Consider the following 20,549-nt stretch of genomic DNA (forward strand, 5'->3'; position numbering starts at 1 on the left):
TTTCCTTCAGACATTCTTAAAGGGGGAAAAAGCAACCAGCTGAAATATTCGGAGTTGGCACGTGTGCGTCATAACAGCCCCTTAATATTCCTATGGAACCTTACACTTAGTAAAAGGCCTTCATATGTGTTACTTTTACTTGAACCTAATTAAGAATAGCCCTGTAAGTTAGGCATTATTATCCCCATTTCACAGCTGGAAACTGAAGTCCAAAGAGACCAGTTGGCTCAAGATACCCCAGTCGCAAATAGGGAGACCAGGGCAGGAAACCAGGTAGCGTCCCATCAGCTTCTCGAAGGATGGCCTTAAGAACTGGCGGCAATCGTAATTTTGCTAGACTTGTCATTCACAAGAGAAAATTGTTAACTAACCTTCACCAGCCGGGGCCGCCGATTTATCAGAGCAGTCGCTCCGCAGCTGCGTCGGGTACACCAACTTTCGACCAATCCGCAAACTGCTGGCACGAGGACTTCTTCTTGGCGTCAATAGTGCTTCTGCGCATGTGCGATTCCCTTCAGGGAGGAGGAGCCTTTTCCTTCCTTTCCCTGCCTTCCGGACAACACAGGAAGTGGCTCGGAGACGCATGCGCAATGTCTCCGCGGTAATTAGGGCTGTTTCCTCAACCGGCGTGAGAAGACCTCAGGCTCCCGGGATTCCAGTCACCTGGTTACTGCCTCCTCCGCGCCCGAGCCGGGTCGCAGGCTCCCGAGCTCTTTCCGCTCTCCGCCGCCGGCTTCCCTCCGCGGCGCGACTCTCAGGTAGGCCTCGTGCCGCTTCCCCGCGTTCCCCGCCGCCATGGCGCCGCAGAGGCCTGGTCCTCCCGGGCGAGTGCGGCCCGCCGCGAGGTGCTGGGGCACGAGCAGGACTGTTGGCGAACTCCATTAGTGGCCCCTGGGAGGGACGTCAGAGCTGCAAGGGGCCTTACGGGTCACCTCCGGTCTAACCCCCTCGTATTTCTCGTGGGGAAACCGAGGCACCGGGAAGGGTCACAGAGTGGATGGCAGCCTCTGTTGCCTCTCCCCTTCCTCGTCACACGTCTGGCTTCTCATCAGACACAAGCCGCCACCTCGTTGACCTTCCCGGACCGTTCTTCTGCGGAAGGCCATCCCCCTTTAGTCTCCCCCGTGGTAACCGGTTTCATCTCCTTTGTTGCATTTCTCTCTCTCTGAAACTGGTTCTTTGTTTCTGTTCCCTCCGCCAAGTAGTCCAGTATCCACGTGCACACACTGTGCCCTGGCAAGTATCTGTGAAGCGCCAGGCGCTGTGCTGAGGGCCAGGTGTGTTTTGGGGGAGCGTCCAGGTTGTTCTTTGCCGTGGTGGAGCTGGCACTCTCCTGGGGAGGCGACTGACTGCCAACAGGTTCCAGATGGGGACAGGTGCTGTGAAGAAGACGGAGATGCGATGCAGGATCCAATGTGTTACATTAGGAAGGCAGGGAAGCCTCTGGGAGGGGCCTTCCTTTAAGAAGATGCTTTTAACAGCTTTACTGAATGTCACTTACAATAATCCGTTTAAAGTGTACATTTTGATGATTTGGGGAAGTTTAATAGAGTCGTGTAAACATCATCACAGTGCGGTTTTAGACCGTTTCCATCACCCTCAAAAGTTCGCAGGAGGCCCCTGTTAAAGTGGGACCTGAAGATTCACACTGAGACAGCTGGGGGTTTGGGGGAGGGCGGATCACCCCAGGCTGGAGGAACAGCTGGTAGGAATGCTCCAGGGCTGGGAGGAGCTTGCATTGTTCACGGGCAGAGAGGAAGCCATCAGAGCTGGGGTGCAACCAGGAGGGAAGGAGCGCGCGCTTCGAGACGTATGCTTGTCTTCCGAACTTCTAGAGGGTTCTCGGTGTCCTGCACAACATGTGGCCCACGTAGGCTGATTAATGCTCGATGGCCCTTGTTCTTCTCCCTTAGTTCGTCCCTAATGGCAGAAATGCTCTCTCCCAACTTGATGGTTGAAGAGAGGAAGGGACAGGCGTTTCAGGCACTGTGTGTACAACCTCACTTGGTTTTCGTAACTCTGTAAAGTGGATTTCAGGGTCTGTTTTTACAGGTGAGAAAATGAAGGCTAAATAATGTGCCCAAATCATATATGTAGTTCCTGGACTTGACTGCAGAAGCCCTTCATTCCTTTGTGTGCTTGTGCAGTTAACTGGTGTTTCAAATACATCTCAAACATTTGAGGCAGAGGTGGTCAGCAAGCACCACGGCCTCGCACAGGTTGCTTTCTGAGATACTAATGCTTTCATAGACCTAGTAGGTCTACACTTGATTATTTTTCATAAAGCTCGGGAAATTCAAATACCTCCCCAGGACTCCTCACAGTTTTCCCATTCTATGTTGTCTTCTTAAGAGATGCTACTGTTGTTATCTCCTGTCACATGAGCTGTATGTTATTGGGTTAGTCACTTTTGTCACTCAGCTGCTAGCCTTCTTTGGGAGAGGTTACTGATATGGTAGGCTTCTGGGTGTAAAAATTTACTAACCAATGACAGAATTGAAAATGTGGCATCAGTGTATGTGAGGCATCAGAGTTATAATACACAGACTTTCTCCTTGGAAGGAAAAAAGGGAAAGTTGTTTATGACCCACTATGCACTAGACACTGCGCTTTCTACATAGATAATCTGATTTGATCCTCAGAACAGCCCTGGAGAAGCTGTTAATATTCTCTATGTTTGCAGGATAGGGAAAAGGAGGCTTGGTGAGAGTAGGGTCCCAGCTCTGGCGAGTGGCAGAGGCATGGTTCTAACCCAGGTGGGCCTACTAGACTGTGGTGCCCAGGAGAAAACTCAAAGTGGGGAGATTCTTGCTGGGCAAATGTCCAAAACATAATGCCAAACCTTTTGCTACTTAAGCAGACCAAAATGGATTACTTTTTTTTTATTTTTATTTTTTTGCGGTCCGCGGGCCTCTCACTGTTGTGGCCTCTCCCGTTGCGGAGCACAGGCTCCTGACACGCAGGCTCAGCGGCCACGGCTCACGGGCCCAGCCGCTCCGTGGCATGTGGGACCTTCCTGGACCGGGGAACGAACCCGTGTCCCCTGCATCGGCAGGCGGACTCTCAACCACTGCGCCACCAGGGAAGCCCTGGATTACTTTTTTTAACTCCTACAATCGCTGCCAGGGTTGGATGTTTTTCTGAGTAACTTCATGCAGAGATATTGACCTAATCCAGAGTGCGGAAATTAGTACAAAGACAGTGAACTGTCACTAAGTGGGAAGCTGGAAGAATGGGGCCTTCTGCTGGTTTCCAGTTGTGTTCCTGGTGCTCAGCAGTGTGTCTCTAACTGTGTGAAAAGAAATGAGCGAATTTATATTTTACCTGGTGACTGAAAAATACTCTGCTGTAATGTGTCAATATTGGTGAATTAATTGTGACAAAGTTAAGAAGGAAACTGGATGTGGGGTGTATGGGAACTCTTCTTTTTTAAAAAAAAAAATTTATTTAATTAATTTATTTTTGGCTGCATTGGGTCTTTGTTGCTGTGTGCGGGCTTTCTCAAGTTGTGGCGAGCGGGGGCTACTCTTCGTTGCAGTGTGCAGGCTTCTCATTGCGGTGGCTTCTCTTGTTGCGGAGCACGGACTCTAGGCACGAGGGCTCAGCAGTTGTGGCACGTGGGCTCCAGAGCGCAGGCTCAGTAGTTGTGGCGCACGGGCTTAGTTGCTCCGCAGCATGTGGGATCTTCCTGGACCAGGGATTGAACCCGTGTCCCCTGCATTGGCAGGCGGCTTCTTAACCACTGAGCAACCAGGGAAGCCCAGGGAACTCTTCTGTCTTAAGAATTTTCCATTAAAAACTATTCTAAACTAGAAAGTTTATTTTTAAAAAGCACTCTGCTTATCACATATTTAGACCTCTTCAGAAGAGAGAAGCCTGACATCAAGCCATTTATTTATTTACGCTCTATTTCCCTTCCATAACTTAATTATCTTTATCTTGCCTCTCAGTGATGTTTATTACTTAAGAGAGGACCTGTCCTTAACTTTTCCCATTATTTTTTAGGGCCAAGATGAGCCTGTTTGGAGCAGCCTCCGGGTTTGGCACTGGGGGAGCCAGCATGTTTGGCAGCGCCGCCGCAGATAATCACAACCCTATGAAGGTACCGCCTAAGGCTTCATGGGTTTGTAGAGACACTGCAGGGGACCCCACGCTTGTGACAGCGAGAGAAACCCAGATGGCTTGGGAGCCTCCTTTGGCGGTGAAAACTCTGAAATTTTGTCCAGGCTGCTTTCTCAAATACTGGAGCAGAGAAACTGTGTGTCCCCTGGACGAGTGTCCTATTCCCCCTGACATTCCTGATCACTGGAATCACTCGAGATGCCTGTTAAAATTGCATGTTCCTAGGGCCCAGCCCACAACTGTTGACTCAGAATTTCTGTGGCGGAGGGAGGCAGGTGATGCTGTGATTGAGCACTTCGGGGCAAGAGTGACCGGGTGGGCCATCGTCTGGGAAATATGGTTGTGGGCCTGCCTTTGAGGGTGCTGCTTGTAATCCAGCAGCACCAGTGCTTTCACTGGCTTAGTTACACTCCCCCTTTTTATCAAAGTAAGAAAGGTCTAATTCACTTAGCTCTTGACACAAGGGAAGGCCACCATGAGGTGCTAGTGAGAAAGAAGCAGTTTTGAATTGAATTGTGACGATGTATACATTTTAACACGGACTTTTTCCACCCCAGGATATTGAAGTAACATCCTCTCCTGATGATAGCATTGGTTGTCTATCTTTTAGCCCGCCAGCCTTGCCCGGGAACTTCCTTATTGCAGGGTCGTGGGCTAACGATGTAAGTGCTCCTTAAACGTTTGCGTGTTCTCTCTGGCATATCTCTTTGTATCGGCACAGTTAGTGTTAGCTGTTTTGTTGTTGTTTTTTTTTTTTTTTTTGCTCCAAGTGAGTGAAGCAGAGAGTTCAGGCTTATTCATGGCTTTTTTTAAGCACCGAGTTTAGAGTGTGAACCCGTCTGAATGGCAGGCATCCCTTCTTGTGCCGATTTTTGTTAAGAAAGCAGGATCATATGCGGCATTCAAAAATTCCTACTCTAGTTCAGTATCTTGAAGTATATTCCCAGGTCTGTAGTATTCATTGAAAATAAAAGTTGTCCATGACGGTATGTACAAATTTCCCTTCTAGGCATCCTGCAAATGTTCTTCAGGCATATGTTAAAGTTTTTTCACCTTTAGATATAGCATAAATCCTGCACAGACACTATACTTAGCAAAAAGAAATCATAGCATATGAAAAGAAAGATAAAAACTCTGGTGGAAAAATAGGCGAAGGGTGTTTAGAGGCACTTCACAAAGGAGTGCAAGTGGCCTGCTGGAGTAATCTTGAAACATTCAACCGCATTCCTAATCGGATAAACACATAGTGGCTTTGCCACTCTCTTAGATATGGGACCTGGGCCAGTTATCTTAGTTAAGCCTCGTGTCCTGTTTCATGAGATGGAGATGACACTAAGTTCACAGAGCTTTAGCTGTTGTAGAGATTAATTCAGATAACGCATGTAAAGTACATCATGGGAAATCTTCAAGTCCCGAAATAGTTGAGACACAGGGTACAGACTTAAGGATTTCAGATAAATATCCTCCAGAAGAGCTGTACCAACTTACACATCTGCCAGTAGTACAAGTCTCAGCTTATCCGTGCTGGCGCCAAGTACTATTCATTTTACGTTTGTTCATTTGATCGGAAAAAAGTGTCTATAATGTAAATTTATGTTTATCTGATTATGGCTTGGAGCAAAGGGCTTAAAATGCATATAATGTATCATTAATTGGCTGTTTGTGTTAATTTGTTTTATTATTATAGGTTCGATGCTGGGAAGTTCAAGACAGTGGACAGACTATTCCAAAAGCCCAACAGATGCACACTGGGCCTGTGCTAGATGTCTGCTGGAGTGATGTAAGTTGCATTCAGTTTTTTCATGTTTTCAGAGTGTATATAAATGTATATGTTTCTATATAACCTGAAACACAAATAGCAAGTATGTGTACACATTGTAGAAGTGCTGTTTCTGAATTTAAATATAGTAATTTATTGGTACTCATAATGTAGTCAGTTAACTTTAGTCATGTTAACTTTAATCTCTCTGAAAGCTTTTCTTGCATTAAAAAATCCATTAATTTATTGACATATTTCCTTGAGCAAGGGACTAGACAATTTTTTAAAGCCTTTCCTACCTCTACATGTGCCATGAGCTTATGTTGTTTTAAAATTAGAAATTACTGTCCCAGAAAATAAGTCCTAGGGAAAGAATCAATCCTTTTCCATTGTTAAACTTCTGAAATAGTTTGCTTTTGTGGAAATCTTTTTCCCCCCAAATCCTGAACATCAGCAGTGTAGGTAAGTGCGCTCAAGTTCATTCAGCTCTGAGCTCTTCGCTATTTTTCTTTTTGGGGGAGTGGGTGGGTGATTGGGGAGTTTAATGAAGGTCCCATTTACAAGGAAACCAGCAGGGATGGTGAAGTCACACAGCAAGAGCTGCAGCTGTGGAGGACTCACCCCTCCCTACAGGAGGAGCCCAGGATCGACATCCCAGCCTTTCTCTCCTCCCTTCTGCTGATGGCGGAACCCTGCAGAAGTGAGAAAACAAAGGGGCCTGACTGAGAGTCTGGGGCAGCTGTGCTGAGGAAGCTAAGCCTCAAGGTCCCTCCTCAGGCTCATGCAAATTTTTTTTATTAGATGCGAGTTGCAAACAGTAAAATTGAACCTTTCTAGTGTATGATTCTGTGAGTTTTGAGAAATGCATAGAGTTGTGGTCAAAATATAGAAGAGATCCATCAGCCCAAGGATATCCTCCTGCCCTTTGTAGTCAAATCCTCCTCAGCCCCCAGTCCCTGGAAACCACTGATGTGTTTTCTGTCCCTGTGGTTCTGCCTTTACTAGAATGTCATAAACAGAAGCCCTTTGAATCGGGCTGTTTTGAGCACACTGCATTTGAGGTCCATCCAGGTTGTTGTCTCTGGCAGTAGTTTGTCTTCCTTATTGCTGAGTAGTAATCCATGGTATGGATGTATGACTCTTTGTTCACCATCCACCAGCTGAAGGACATTTGGGTTGTTTCCCATTTTGGGTCATTACGAATAATGCTGCTATAAGCATTTGTATATTGGATTTTCTGTGAATATAAGTTTTCATTCCTCTTGCATTAATATCTAATAGTGGGCTTGCTGGGTCATATGTAATATATGTTTACCTTTATGAGAAATAGCAAACTCCTCACACCGTACATTTGTGTGATCTTACTTAGCTTTCAAATAGGAAATGATTCTACTATTTATAAACATTTTGAGATGGTTAAGGAGCCAGAGTTGCTCCCATTTTAATCATTAGCTCTGACAGCCTTCTCTAAAGCATTTTTGTTACCTGTAAAATGTATTTCTGACATGTCTGATTGGGTTATTATGAGACTAATAATAGTTTTAATTTACCTGTAGAAAAATAGCAACTTGAATAGATTTTAAATATTTCTAATTTATTTTGCCTGTCTTTCTTTACTGATCAGTTAACAGATCAGAATTGTAAGTTTCTTATCAAGTATGGTAAGAAATAGAGTTAACTGACACCGGAATTCTGTTGCTCGGATGGTACTGAGCAGGCTGTTGGCTTTTACAAAGACGTGTACCGCCTATTTCCTTTCTCCATCACCATTAGAGTTGTGCGCCATCTAGTGGAGGCATCGAGACATAGACATGAAGAGTTCCTATTCAGTGAGCTGAGTTCTGAGAGAGGCAGGATGCGCTGTGCTGGGTAGACAGAACCCAGAAGGCAGCTATAAAGTTTGGGAAGGGGGCTGTGAATGCTCCACAGAAGAGGCAAGAATTGAGCTGAATCTTAAAAGTAAACCATCCGCTTATATAGCTTTAGAGCATTGTCTCATCCATTCCAGGCCTGGGTTCAAATTTCGGCTGTATCTCCACTTTTTGACTTTGCCAAGTTATTTAATCTCTGTGAGTATGTTTTTTCACTTATAAGATGACGATAATAATAGTTTTACAACAGGTAATAACATTATTTAGTTCAAATAATTGTCTGGCACCTATTGTATGCTAAGCGCTTGGGATATAGTGGAAGTCAAAGTAGGCGAGGTAGGCAAATCCTGTGCTTATGGAACTCATGATCTCTTAAGACCGACATAGAGAAACAGAAGGATTTCAGGTAGTGGAAATCAGTGACAGCTAGATTCAGCCACGTGAAGACTAGCGGGGCACCTGTGGGAAGTGGTTAAGAGATTTGTTTGAGGGAATATAGGGGGTGAAAGGCTGAGCCCAGACTTGGACCTTCCTGGCTCCAGAGCCCACGCACTTAACAGCCTCCCTCACAGGGCGTACAGGAATAGGAGCTAGCCTGGGGGAGAAGGGCAGGTGTGGAAAGGCACAGAAGCACAGAAGAGCCACAGTTAACGCTTGAGGCGTAAAAGCCAAAACTTGGTGAGGGTGATTCTCTGGCAGTCTGAGGACGGTCAGTCTGGCCACAGCAGGTGGACCTGAGAGGAGATGAGTCGAGAGCACTTGGGAATCTCGTTTCTGTGCCCCAGCCGTTAGATAGACTGGCCTCTGTCTCAGTATGTCCACTGCGGCCTGGCATCCTGCAGCTGGTACGACTGGCGTTTTATGAGATTAAGGGGCCAGTGTTCCACTCAGCCTCGGGGCATCCCTCTCCATACATTATCGTCTTTCCAAGGGTTTGTGGAGTTGCCCTCACAGCTTCATTAATAGGGAAGAAGGTTTTCTCTCTTCTTTCACATGGGGAACTGGCGACTGCAAATGGGAAGAAGTTTTTGCTAGGGGAAGATAGTGGTAAATCTTTGAGCTGTGGAACCAGAAATGAAGTACTGTAGGGCAGGGGTCAGCAAATTGTGGCCCATGGGCCAGATCTGACCCATTACCAATTTTTGTGAATAAACTTTTCTTGAAACACAGCCACATCATTCATTTACATAATGTGTATGGCTGCTTTCAAGCTACAACAGCAGAGTTAAGGAGTTGCAACAGAGACCTTTTGACCTGCGAAGACTAAAATATTTACTATATGGCCCTTTAAGAAAAAAAATTTGTTGACAGCTGGTCTAGAATTTTCAACTCAGTACTTTTTGTTTTTAGATTACCTTGTGCTCCATGTTGACTAACCTACTTTATGAGTTCTGTGTGTGAGTATTTTAAAACCGCTCTACAGTGACTGCCAATTTTTTAAGCTATTCTATAGTTTACATTGGACCAGTGACTATCATAAATTAGTGTAGTTTTATTGCATGCACTTTCGAATGCTATGAGATACTGAGCTGAAAAATAATCATGATTGTACATGTGGTACAGAGCGGGAATGGGGGGGTAGAAAGATACAGTAAATGTGGCAAAGTGTTTACAATTGGTGACTCTAGGTGATAGGTTTATGGGTATTCATTGTATTATTCTTGCAACTTTTGTGAAGGCTTGAAATTGATGAAAATAAAAAAATTTTGAAGTGGCTCCTGGTAGGTAATACACATTGATACAGGATGTACAAAGGCTGTTCTTGGAGGACATGCCAGTGGCTATGGCTGCCTCTGAGTGGCGAGCTGGGGTCAGGAGAGACTTCGTTTTCACTCTATAATTCTAAATGCTGTTCAAGTTTTTTTAACCTTTTTACATATTATCTCTTAGAAAAAATTAACAATTAAAAAGAGCAGAAAATGTGTTTTGTATATGATACTGTAGCTTGCAATACTCTGGCCCCCAAATAATTGGAAAAATTAAAATTGCAAAATAAAACCTGCCTTGGTGTGTTCAGTCTGATACCTAGATGTTCATATAGACGTTTTATTTTTCTTAGAATGTCGGATTTTTTTCTATTTTATTTTAGGATGGGAGCAAAGTATTTACGGCGTCATGTGATAAAACTGCCAAAATGTGGGACCTCAACAGTAACCAGGCGATACAGATAGCACAGGTAGTAAAAACTTACCCTCTGCAGGAAGGCTGGGCAAGGCTGGTGCCCAGGGTTGCGATGATCCCTTAATTACAATAATTCTCTATTATAGGAAAGATGCAGTTTGACCATTCCAAATCAATTAGATTTAAATATACCAGAAACCTCTGTAGCACAAAAATGACACCAATCTTGTACACATTCTCGTTTTATCTAGTGTTTCATAAATTGTTCTCTCATGGGTCTTCGTAGTATGTGGATGGGGAGGGCATAATAAGGAGCTAGTGACATTAAAACCTGTAAATGGTACAGCTCATCCTCAGCATTCTGACACCCGTGTGCGGCTTGCCTTGTACCAACTGCATTTGGTCACACATTCATTCGACAGGTCTGTACTGAATGAATGCCTGTGGTACTCCAGGCACTGTCCTTAGGAGTAGAGATAGAGCAGTGAGTAAGAGGGACCCTTCCACACGCCAGGAGCTTTTACGGTCTGCTTGGGACAGCAGGCAGCTTCTGTGAGAAGACTGCTAAGAAAAGCAGAAATGAGGAAGATGAGAGAACCTGGAACCAGAGGGTCTGGCCTGGTGAGGAAGAGCCTCTTGACACTGAGACATTTTCAGGAAGGTGTTGCGTACCGTGAGGTTGCAGTACTGTGTGCTAGAAGCATCTCCTCAGTCTCTGAATGCGTGTCATCTAAGTGATACAACTGTGGTGGAGTTCCCTATGAGTTACTCCTGAATATCTCCCCCTTTCACTCTCACATGCTAGTTAATTATGGTTAAAATCAAATTAAATTTTGTTAGAATGGAAGGTAGATACATGCTCTTGATGTTACATTGAATGTTTTGGTCATGGGGAAGAGCTGAACTATCCTTTGGTTTCTGTTTGGTGTGACCTCAGTATTTAAGGTTCCTTCTCTTTGAATTTCCAGAACCAAAGCTGTGTAGCATATTATTACATTCACCTTGGTGTATTTTGGTTTTATCTTGAAAGCACGATGCTCCTGTTAAAACTATACACTGGATCAAAGCACCAAACTACAGCTGTGTGATGACCGGGAGCTGGGATAAGACTTTGAAGGTATAATATACTGTTGAGGGACTGCATGGCCTGACCAAGATTGGCGTTTATTTTATTTTATTTTTTTAAAATTAATTAATTAATTTTATTTTTGGCTGCATTGGGCCTTCGTTGCTGCGCGGGGGCTACTCTTCGTTGCGGTACGTGGGCTTCTCATTGCGGTGGCTTCTTTTGTGGCGGACCACGGGCTTCAGTAGTCGTGGCACACGAGCTCAGTAGTTGTGGCTCGCGGGTCTGGCGCTCCGGCTCAGTAGTTGTGGCATACGGGCTTAGTTGCTCCGTGGCATGTGGGATCTTCCTGGACCAGGGATTGAACCAGTGTCCCCTGCATTGGCAGGTGGATTCTTAACCACTGTGCCACCAGGGAAGCCCGACATTTATTCTTGCACTATTTGGACTTTAGCTCTGAATGGTCACTTATTGGGTTTTTGTGTTTTTTTTTTTTTTTTTTTTTTTTGTCTTTTAGTTTTGGGATACACGATCATCAAATCCTATGATGGTTTTACAACTCCCTGAAAGGTGTTACTGTGCTGACATGGTAAGGAATTTTTAACTTAATGATAATTATTTCCTTTAAAAAAAAAAAAAAGACACTTCTTACCTTATGATATCTTGCAATCAGAGGGTAACGTAAAAACCCTTCAAACTTTAGGAATAGATGTGGGATGTAGTTTGGATTGTCTCAGTCATCTTAAATCTGTAGATTTTTGTGCTGCATATGTTCCAGAATTACAGAAAACTAGATGTCGCATTTTTTTAGTCACTTGTATGAACATACGCAGATAGCCACATGCCATGCTGTCCCCAGAATGACATGCACTGTGTGGCTGTAGGAAGACTGGCAGTAACTTTGTGGTGTGGTGCTAGAGCTTTGGTGACTGTCTCTGAGTGAGCGGGATAGAAAGTAAAGAACTTCTCTGTTGGTTAGCAATGAGTTGAAGTTTTATACCAACTGCCCAGTAATTCCACTTGTAGGGATTTATCATGAGAAAAGCAAAGATGCAGATGTTTTTTGTTTCCTATAATATAGGAAAACATGGGAAGTGACCCAGTGGGCCAACAAGACAGACATGGTTAAGTGAACCCTGTTGTGGGTTCATTGAGGGAATGTTAGATACGTGGCCACTGCTAGTGTTCTGTGGAAAATGTGTGGGGCGGTGCTCACTAAACGTGCTTTGAGTGAAGGATCAGCATTATACAGAAACATGCATATACACACCTGTATAATGTTCAGGAAAAAAGACGGGGGTTAACATACCATAATGCTAACAACAGTTATCATTTGATGGGGTGAGAGAGGTGATGTTCATTTCTTCTCTATTTCTCAGTACATTTTCTAAATGTATACTTTGTAGTTATAAAAAATGAGTCTTTTAAAAAGATATGAATGTTCTACTTTCAAATATGATTTCTCTAGGTTACCTTGAAATGTGATAATATCATTGAACTGTTAAGCTTGAAAAAAAATTCAGGCTTACTTTTTGCGACTCTAAAAAAAATTGATCTAATACTTTGGTATAAAAAAGAGTACAGTCCACTTTAAGCATGTCTCTGCTTTACCCTGTTTCCCAGATATATCCTATGGCCGTGGTGGCAACTGCAGAGAGGGGACTGATTGTCTATCAGTTAGAGAATCAACCTTCTGAATTCAGGAGGATAGAATCTCCACTGAAACATCAGGTGAGTCACAAGTCAAATCAAGAAGCTCATGTTTAGCACTTGTCGCAGGCAATCTGGCCATGTGGCCACATATGGAAATCGTTGTACTTTCCGACATTCAAAAGGGGGTGAATTTAAACACAAATATTTAGTGAGTAAATACCATCTTCTGCAAACATCCCCCGGGTGCGCTGCATGTTGCTGAATGGGTGCACACCTCGGTGGATCGGTTCCATTGTGAATCCACAGCCTCCGTCTTTAGCTTGGTCTTCACCTGCCACGGATTCTTAGATCTCCTTCACTCTCTTCAGACCCCTGGACGCTCCCTCCGAGAACATAGAAGCTGATGGTTGGGAACTTCCCCATCTTCCTCCTGCTGCATCTAGAACTCTGGCTACACCTGCATCTTCCCTGCCTTTTCCCAGCTGTTAGGTGAGCCTTCTCAGGAGCCTTAGGTTATCAACCACCTGCCTCTCTCCTATATCTCATCTCCCCTCTTCTTGTACTTCATTGGCACTGAACCAGGCTCAAGTCCAATCCTAGGAAACAAGCTTCTTCTGACCCCCACATCCTCTGCCACCTCCGTCCCTTTTTCCCTTTGAAGTCAAGTAAGTGTCTTACGTGAGCTTCCTTGGTTCCCTTACGTCCCATTCATCTCTCACCCTCCTTTGAGACTTCTGCCCCCGTTACTCCGCTGAAACTGTTTCTGGCATGGCCAGTGATGGCTTTCTAATCAGTAGCTCCAGTGGGTACTCATCAACCCTCATCTTACCGTGGCAGCAGCATTCACTGCTGTTCTTATCACATATTCTTAAACCTCTCCTTGGTTTCTGTAATGCCAGCCTCTTGCGTCCTGCCTCTCTGGTTGCTGCTTTGTCTTCCTTGCTGCTTCTTGCTGCATGTTGAGGTTCCCCAGGCATCTGCCCTTGGCCACTGGCTCCTCTACATCTGCCGGCCGTTGCTGTTGCTTAGGTACGCCTTGTGGGCTGGAGACTTGGATCCCCAGCAGGCCTTGCCTCTGTGCTCCTGACAAGGACACCCACAGTCTGGCAGCTCCTTTGCATCCTCCTCATGTCTCAGCCCCAGAGCATCCCATGCCAAACCCAGGACCACTTTCTGCAGATCATGTTACCTCTTCTCAGGATCCTCCCTGCTCATTCTCCCCAGGCTATATATAGAGAGATACGTGTGTGTGTCTTATATATACATACGTGTAGATTTTACTCATCTTGTTTTTTTGACCAGAGCACAGACTCAGTGAGAGCAGGGATTTTGTGTTTGTTGCTGCCTCATTCCTGGCACCTGCAGCCAGGCCTGAATAGAAGGCATTCTGTGTGTGCCGAGTGAGCAGTCTTTACCTGCCCCTCCCCACCACCCCAGCCTGCTCTTCCCTGTGTGCTCTGCACCTCCGCCCCTTAGCTGTCTAAGCCAGAAATCAGGAGTCGTCCTTGATTCACTCTCCCTCCTCTCCTCCTCTCCCATGTCATCAACCACCAAGCTCACTTCTACCCTGTATGTGGTTTCAGATCTGTTCATTTCTCTCCTTCCCTGCGTCCACATTTTAATGCACCTCTTCTTGATTGACAATAAGAATGTGGATCTGTGCTCCTTTACCCCTGGAGGCTGGGCCGTGGGCTGTTCCTGTGGGATCTTCTGTGGAGTCCAGGAAACCCTCCTTTGGGCCCTCAAACTCAGCGTTGTATCGAGTGTAGTGTCTGGCTTTTGCATAGCTTATTCACGGTTTAGAAATTCCTGGCCGCGTCCACTGTGTGCTTGACCCTTGGTCCCCCGTGCTCCACAGGCAGGCACTACTTCCCTTTTCCAGTTGGGGACGCAGAGGCTCTGGAACGTTGGGTGACTTGCTGGAGGGCACTCACCTAGTCAGTGGTGGGCTGTGAATCAAAGTGACATGTTCTCCCGACCCACCAGGGGGCCAGCACCAGAAAAGGACCTGGTGGGGCTCTGAGGGCCGCGTGCCCTGCTGCAGTGACAGCAAGGCCTTCAGGGTGGCAGAATAGGACCTGGCGGGGCTCTGAGGGCCGCGTGCCACGCTGCAGTGACAGCAGGGCCTTTAGGGTGGCAGAGGGAGAACGGTGCCTGGATGGAAGCACTTGGTCCGAGGTTTATTCATAAAATCATGTGGCTGAGTAAAAGGAAAATAACGCTCACTGGAGGAGTAGAAATTATCTTCTTTACCGTATTTGAGAAATACTGTTTCTGGTTCTTTCAAAACCCGAAAATGGGGTAAAAGCTGTGTACAGTCACGTTAGTTATGGAATGTTACAGCTTCCATTGTGATGATATACTTTTTCCCCCCAACTGTAGCATCGATGTGTGGCTATTTTTAAAGACAAACAGAACAAGCCGACAGGTTTTGCCCTGGGAAGCATTGAGGGGAGAGTTGCCATTCACTACATCAACCCCCCGAATCCGTAAGTGAGGCCTGATCAGCTTGAAGATTTTCACTTGAGGCTTTTTTTTAAAAAGGAAAACTAAGTTGGGCCTTTGTTTTTCAGTGCCAAAGATAACTTCACCTTTAAATGTCATCGATCTAACGGAACCAACACTTCAGCTCCTCAGGACATTTACGCGGTACGTTTTTAGAAACTGTAACCCTGAGAATGTGTCTAGAAACTAGACTTGGAGGTGGGTAGCTGAGTCATTATGGGGTCAGAAAAGATCACTGTCATTGTGTGTGTTCGCGTGCAGAGATAAATGGCTTACGTGAGAGGTTTCAGTTTTCTGTTTTTATGAACATATTGACCGTCTTCGTTCTCTCTGTTTCTGAATGCAGGCTTAGGAGTTTTGGGGAGCGACTTCCACCTGTATGAGTGCTGGTAGACAGTTGATACACTTAGCTAAAACCGAGAAATTGCTGTTTGCTGAAAAAGAAAAAGGCATTTTCCTGAGGTTCGCTCCTTGGTGTCACTAGCTTACATACTTATTAACCTCTGCTGACTCGTGTTTTGAACAAGAGACGAGATTCAGTCCTGGGCTGCCGATTGGTTCAGGAAGTGGGGCTAGTTTCTCTTGTCGTCAGCGGGCCGCCAGCTCTGCTGAACTGACGGTCTGTTCCATTTTGTGTCCTGACTGAACCAGGAAGTCTGCATTGGCGAGAACCTGATTTCTCCTCCCTCCTCTGCCTCTGCTTCTCATTGTACCTATCCATCATTTGTAGGTGAATGGAATTGCGTTCCATCCTGTTCATGGCACCCTTGCAACTGTGGGATCTGATGGTAGATTCAGCTTTTGGGACAAAGATGCCAGAACAAAACTAAAAACTTCGGAACAGTTAGATCAACCGATCTCGGCTTGCTGCTTCAATCACAATGGAAACATATTTGCATATGCTTCCAGCTACGACTGGTCAAAGGTGAGAATTCCCAACCCTGCGTTGGGCCCCTTCAGGCAGCAGAGCCAGGCTCTGGAGTCGGAAGGCCTGGGCTTCAGTCGCAAGGCCTCCACAGACACGCTGTGTGTCTGCAAATGGCATGTCACCGTCACCTGACTGCAAAGGGAACAGCAGGGCCTCCCTCCCATCCTTTCTCTGAGAACGTGCCCACGTCAAGTGTTTGGTCACTGTAAACCCAGCGGCCGCCACTCTGGGGGGTCCAGTCATCCAGTGATGCCAGGGGTTGTTGGGCGAGAGTGAAGAGGGCTCAGCAAGGCCGTGGGGCTTCCACCAGAGGCATTGGCCCTTTGCTTGTTTGCTGTGTGGGGAGGAGGGAAGTTAGGGACTGACAGGGTCCTGGCTGTGTTTTGGAGTCATCCCAGTGTGATGGTAAAGAGAGCAGACCTGGGTACTTGGGCTCCATAGCCGTAGTGTCTTCCTTGTTCACATCCACAACGTGTCTGTCTTCCCTGGCCCTGCCCCCCTCCCTTCCCCGAGACACACACAACACACAGCACACATCTCTCTCCCTCTCCCTCTCCCCCTCCCCCCTTCGTTCTTCTCTACCTGTCCCCTGTCTCGTTCCCCCGTCTGTAGGCACACCGTCTCTTCTAACACAAGTGTTAAGAAGCCTCGTTTCCCTTCTGTTAAACTTGTCCAGAGTGGTGACCCCCTGCCCTCTTTGTTCCCCCGCCTCTGTCTCCTCCTCAGTTTCCTGGACTGTAGTCAGGTTCTTGCTGCCTTTCTTCTTGTCCAGTCCAGAAGCTTCCTTGCTGTCTGTGCTGGGCACCGGTCCATCCCTTCCTCTTTCCTTCACAAAGCCCTCCCCTTGGTTTCTCTGAGCTTTCCGTTGTATGTTGTCTTCCTACTCCTGTCTGCTCCTTGCCATCTCTGGTGGCTTCTGCTCTCTGCCCACCTCTTGTACGCAGGCCTTTTTCTGTGGTTCTCCTTCGGGTCCTCGAGGCGCGTCTGCATTCACGAAGCAGCAGCTCTTCCAGCCTAAGCAGGTGACTCTTTCATGTCTAACTTGGCTCCTGACCTCGCTCCCCACTTCTTCCGGTGTTCCAGTCCCAACGGGATGTCCGCCCCTGGCTACCCCCTAAGCACCTTAACCTAGGAGATCAAAATCTGGTGGATTCCGCCCCCGCTGTACCCTCCCGCTTGCTGCTTCTCCTGTGTTCGTTCCTCTTTGAGGCAGACACCTCCTGGGCAGTGGGGTGTCGGTCTTGGAGTCGCCTTGGGTTCTCTTTCTCAGAAGAGCTGGGCAGTCACGGAGCTCTGTCCACTTCACCTGCGGTACATCTCGCCCGCTCAGCGCAGTGTTGTGATGCCTGCTCAGGCCTGTGGGAGGCGCACTCTCTCTGAGCGTTTGCTTATGTGAGCCGCATAGCTGCCTTTTTTTTCCAGCAACTTTACTGAGTTGTAATTGAAAGGCAGTAAATTGCACACATTTAAAGTGTAGCTTGATCAGTTTCAGCATCTGTGTATATACCCAGGAAACCTTCGCCACAGTCAAGATAACATACACTTGTGTCTCCCCCAGAAGTCTCTGTGTCCTTGTAATCCTTTCCTTCATGCACACAGTGATCTGCTTTTTGTCATTATAGGGGATTTGCGGTTTTCTAGAATTTTATATAGGCGGCTTCATATACTGTGTACTCTTTTTTGCTCTTGTGTCACTAGTTTGTTTTTACTGAGTAGTATTTCATGGTATCTGGATGTATCACAGTTTGTTTATCCATTCACTTGTGGAAGCCACGCACTCAGTTTTGCAAAGTGTGTGCTTTTTTGGTTCTGCCTGGCTGGGGTTGGACCCAGATTGTGGCCTGAGGCCTCAGTTTCCCTGTGGACCTCTTCGATGGATCTCCGCTTCTTCACCTGCTCAGCCTGCCGCCACATTAAAACTCCATGTTTAACTCACATCACACTCATGGCTCTGTGTGTTTCAGGCGTTGAAAAAATAATTGTAAATTGTAAGCAGTGTCAAATCAAAGCTCATCGCTTTGAATGCCACTCAGAATTAATTCATCTGAGCAATTAATGTCAACCGTGGAACACTTAAATTATAATCTTTTAACTTAAAGTTGCTTACGAATTTTCCATTGTTCTTAGTTGAAGGACAGTTATCCCCACATATGATTAATATTATTAGCTTGTTGCTTGAGCGTAACTGTTCCGAAAAGCTGCACTTTGTGTATTACGATGAGACTTAATGGTCATTGGGTGAGCAGAACTTCTAGAACTATCTTGGCGTAACTGTCAAGGAGTGAGAATAAAGCATATCGTTGCACTGCAGGAGGCAGAACGCACCCAGAGGCGCTTCCCACCTCCCTGTTCCAGGCCTTTTGGTTACCTCGGGTTTCCACTCATCTGTCTTACCCACACCACTCTGCTGTCTTCCTGAAACATAAGTCCTGTCATTGTCACTTAGCTTTGTGGCTGCCATTCCTTTTCCCTGTGGGACAGTTTTCACAGGCCTCAGCTTGTTCACAGCCCTTTCTAGCCTGGCCTGAGCTCGGTGCTTCCGACTCCCCCAGTGTCACACAGCCCCGCTTCCTCCTCAGCACAGGCGCAAGCAGACACGCTGACACCTGCACTTCACCTCCCTCCGCGTCTGCGATGGCGCATCCTGGGACTTGCCCCGCTCCCTGTGACGTCACAGACCAGAAGTCTCCTGTGCTGAGAAACCTCCAGCTCATCCTCCGCCATCCTCCCCTCCCCAGGCTGTGCTCACTGAGGGGGAGTCATCTTGGCATTAAAGCGGTGGAAGGTTGACAAAAGTCTCAGTGCTGAAAAGATAAATATGTAGAAGATCATCCTTCTAAGGGGCACATTGAAGACATTTCCACCAAGTCCTTAACCTTTACTCTGAGGATTAAAGTTTTTGTTTAACATTTGACTTTTATTTCTCTCCATTTACCTGTTTTATTCCTCCAGAGAGATTACACATCATGCATGGAGCACAAGACTTGGCATGTTAAAAGTGCCCACAAAATGCTAACCGGATTTTTAATCAATTTTTAAGGTACTGTTTTTTTTCCCCTTTAGGGACATGAATTTTATAACCCCCAAAAGAAAAATTACATTTTCCTACGTAACGCAGCCGAAGAGCTAAAGCCCAGGAATAAGAAGTAGTGGCTGGAGACTTGTGGGTTGTCCAGAGTTGTCTTCTCTCCACTCTGCCTCATCTCTGTACGAATTTGGGTCCCAGCTTTCAGTGGGTTGTCAGCCATGGATGTGGATTTCAACCCCTGAAGAAAACGATGTCATTGTTCAGCAGTCAGGAGCCTGGCGGCCACGGTGACTGTCCATCTCTCCATTCCACTGCCGGTTACAGGTTTTGTCTGTAACTCTAAGATCTTAGATTCATGTGGGCAACTGCCAGGTATTTTGCAGTGCTTCATTCAGCAGTGTATGTATTAGAGAACATTGGGAAACATTCTACGAGCCCTGTACTGTATTTTGTAATAAAATATTTAGAAGATTGTCTACTAAGCTCCCTTTGTCCGTCTCTCCCCTTGCCCACCCCGTAAGCTCTGAAGTGGTTGCCCTGCTCAGCATCATCATTGGGTTTTGATTTGTGATTGCAGATGCCCTGTGGGAAATGCAGAAATTTTGCCCCTTTGGAGAGAGGAACCCCTGAGCTGGGAGTATTTCTGCTGTGTGGATTGTCTAGCAGCAGTCTCTCCAAGCATTGGTGGGCAGAGTTTGAATGTGTTTTTCTTTTGCTTCCTTCATTCCTGTCTTGGACATTCCAGTGCTTTTCAGTTCTGCAGGGCAGATGTCCTGGTGACTGGAACAGGGGTGTTCGTGTTCTGAGTGACAGGCCTTTGTGGGCAAAGCCCAAGTGGGTGATGCATGTGTGGCCTTCAAGTTAGAACCCAGGTACCCTGCCTGGGAAGTACTTGGAGCTGGTGCCCCCAGTAGCCATAGGTTTGAGGTGTTGCTTTTTTATTTCATGTAGTTCAAAATTCCTGATCGGTAAGTATCTGAAATGAGAGTCTGTTGTGTTTTTGCCCTGCAATCCCGAATGCTTTTTCTGCTTTACTCTTCGGGGCTGGTGTGTAAATTAACTTCCTGAGTGTGGAGCTCTGGTATTGATAATACTGTAAGACATGTTTGCCTACTCTTAAAAGACAAAATAAAGTTTTCTACTGAAAGACATTGCCAGCACTCAATGGTTTAAATTCTTTGGTAGTCAGATCACAGATGAATTCAGACCATTAACTCTCTGGTTCTTTTGGTCTGAAAAGTTTTGTTTTGGGTTGGTTGTTTTTTTCTTTTATTTTTTTGAGAGAGAGGGAAAGGCAAGTGCACTAGAAAAGTCTTAATATTCAGGTTAACTGTTTACAGCTAACTTTTTCCTTCCCTTTATGAATCAGCCCTGCAGCTCTGCGATCTCTCTGTATCGGCAGACGGCGAGTAGGAAAGATTGCCATGAGGAGAGCCAAGCTCTAGCCAAGCTCAGGCTATTTCAGTAGCCAACGTTCGTTGGAGGTGAGAATAGAT

The 20,549-nt window shown here is 46.1% G+C and overlaps 1 protein-coding gene across 1 annotated transcript; it reads left to right on the top strand.

The window, feature by feature from the left end:
- Positions 1–605: 605 nt before the first annotated feature.
- On the top strand, positions 606–20,027 carry RAE1 (ribonucleic acid export 1). Its single transcript, XM_082670658.1, has 12 exons — positions 606–758; positions 4,006–4,102; positions 4,680–4,784; positions 5,810–5,902; positions 9,842–9,928; positions 10,904–10,990; positions 11,457–11,528; positions 12,563–12,670; positions 14,975–15,081; positions 15,166–15,241; positions 15,828–16,022; positions 19,089–20,027. Exons 2-12 carry the CDS (start codon positions 4,013–4,015, stop codon positions 19,173–19,175), a joined length of 1,107 nt encoding a protein of 368 aa, XP_082526784.1. The 5' UTR covers positions 606–758; positions 4,006–4,012; the 3' UTR covers positions 19,176–20,027.
- The last annotated feature ends 522 nt before the right edge of the window (positions 20,028–20,549 follow it).

The sequence above is a fragment of the Grampus griseus genome, assembly GCF_964374135.1.
Source record: "Grampus griseus genome assembly, chromosome: 14".
In the NCBI taxonomy this organism is placed as follows: Eukaryota; Metazoa; Chordata; class Mammalia; order Artiodactyla; family Delphinidae; genus Grampus; species Grampus griseus.

Excerpts from the sequence above, each read along its gene's own strand:
- RAE1 (XM_082670658.1), top strand. The coding sequence starts at position 4,013 with ATGAGCCTGTTTGGAGCAGCCTCCGGGTTTGGCACTGGGGGAGCCAGC. Across the intron at positions 10,991-11,456 it reads GCTGGGATAAGACTTTGAAG|TTTTGGGATACACGATCATC; the intron begins GTATAATATACT and ends TTTGTCTTTTAG. Across the intron at positions 15,082-15,165 it reads TACATCAACCCCCCGAATCC|TGCCAAAGATAACTTCACCT; the intron begins GTAAGTGAGGCC and ends TTTGTTTTTCAG.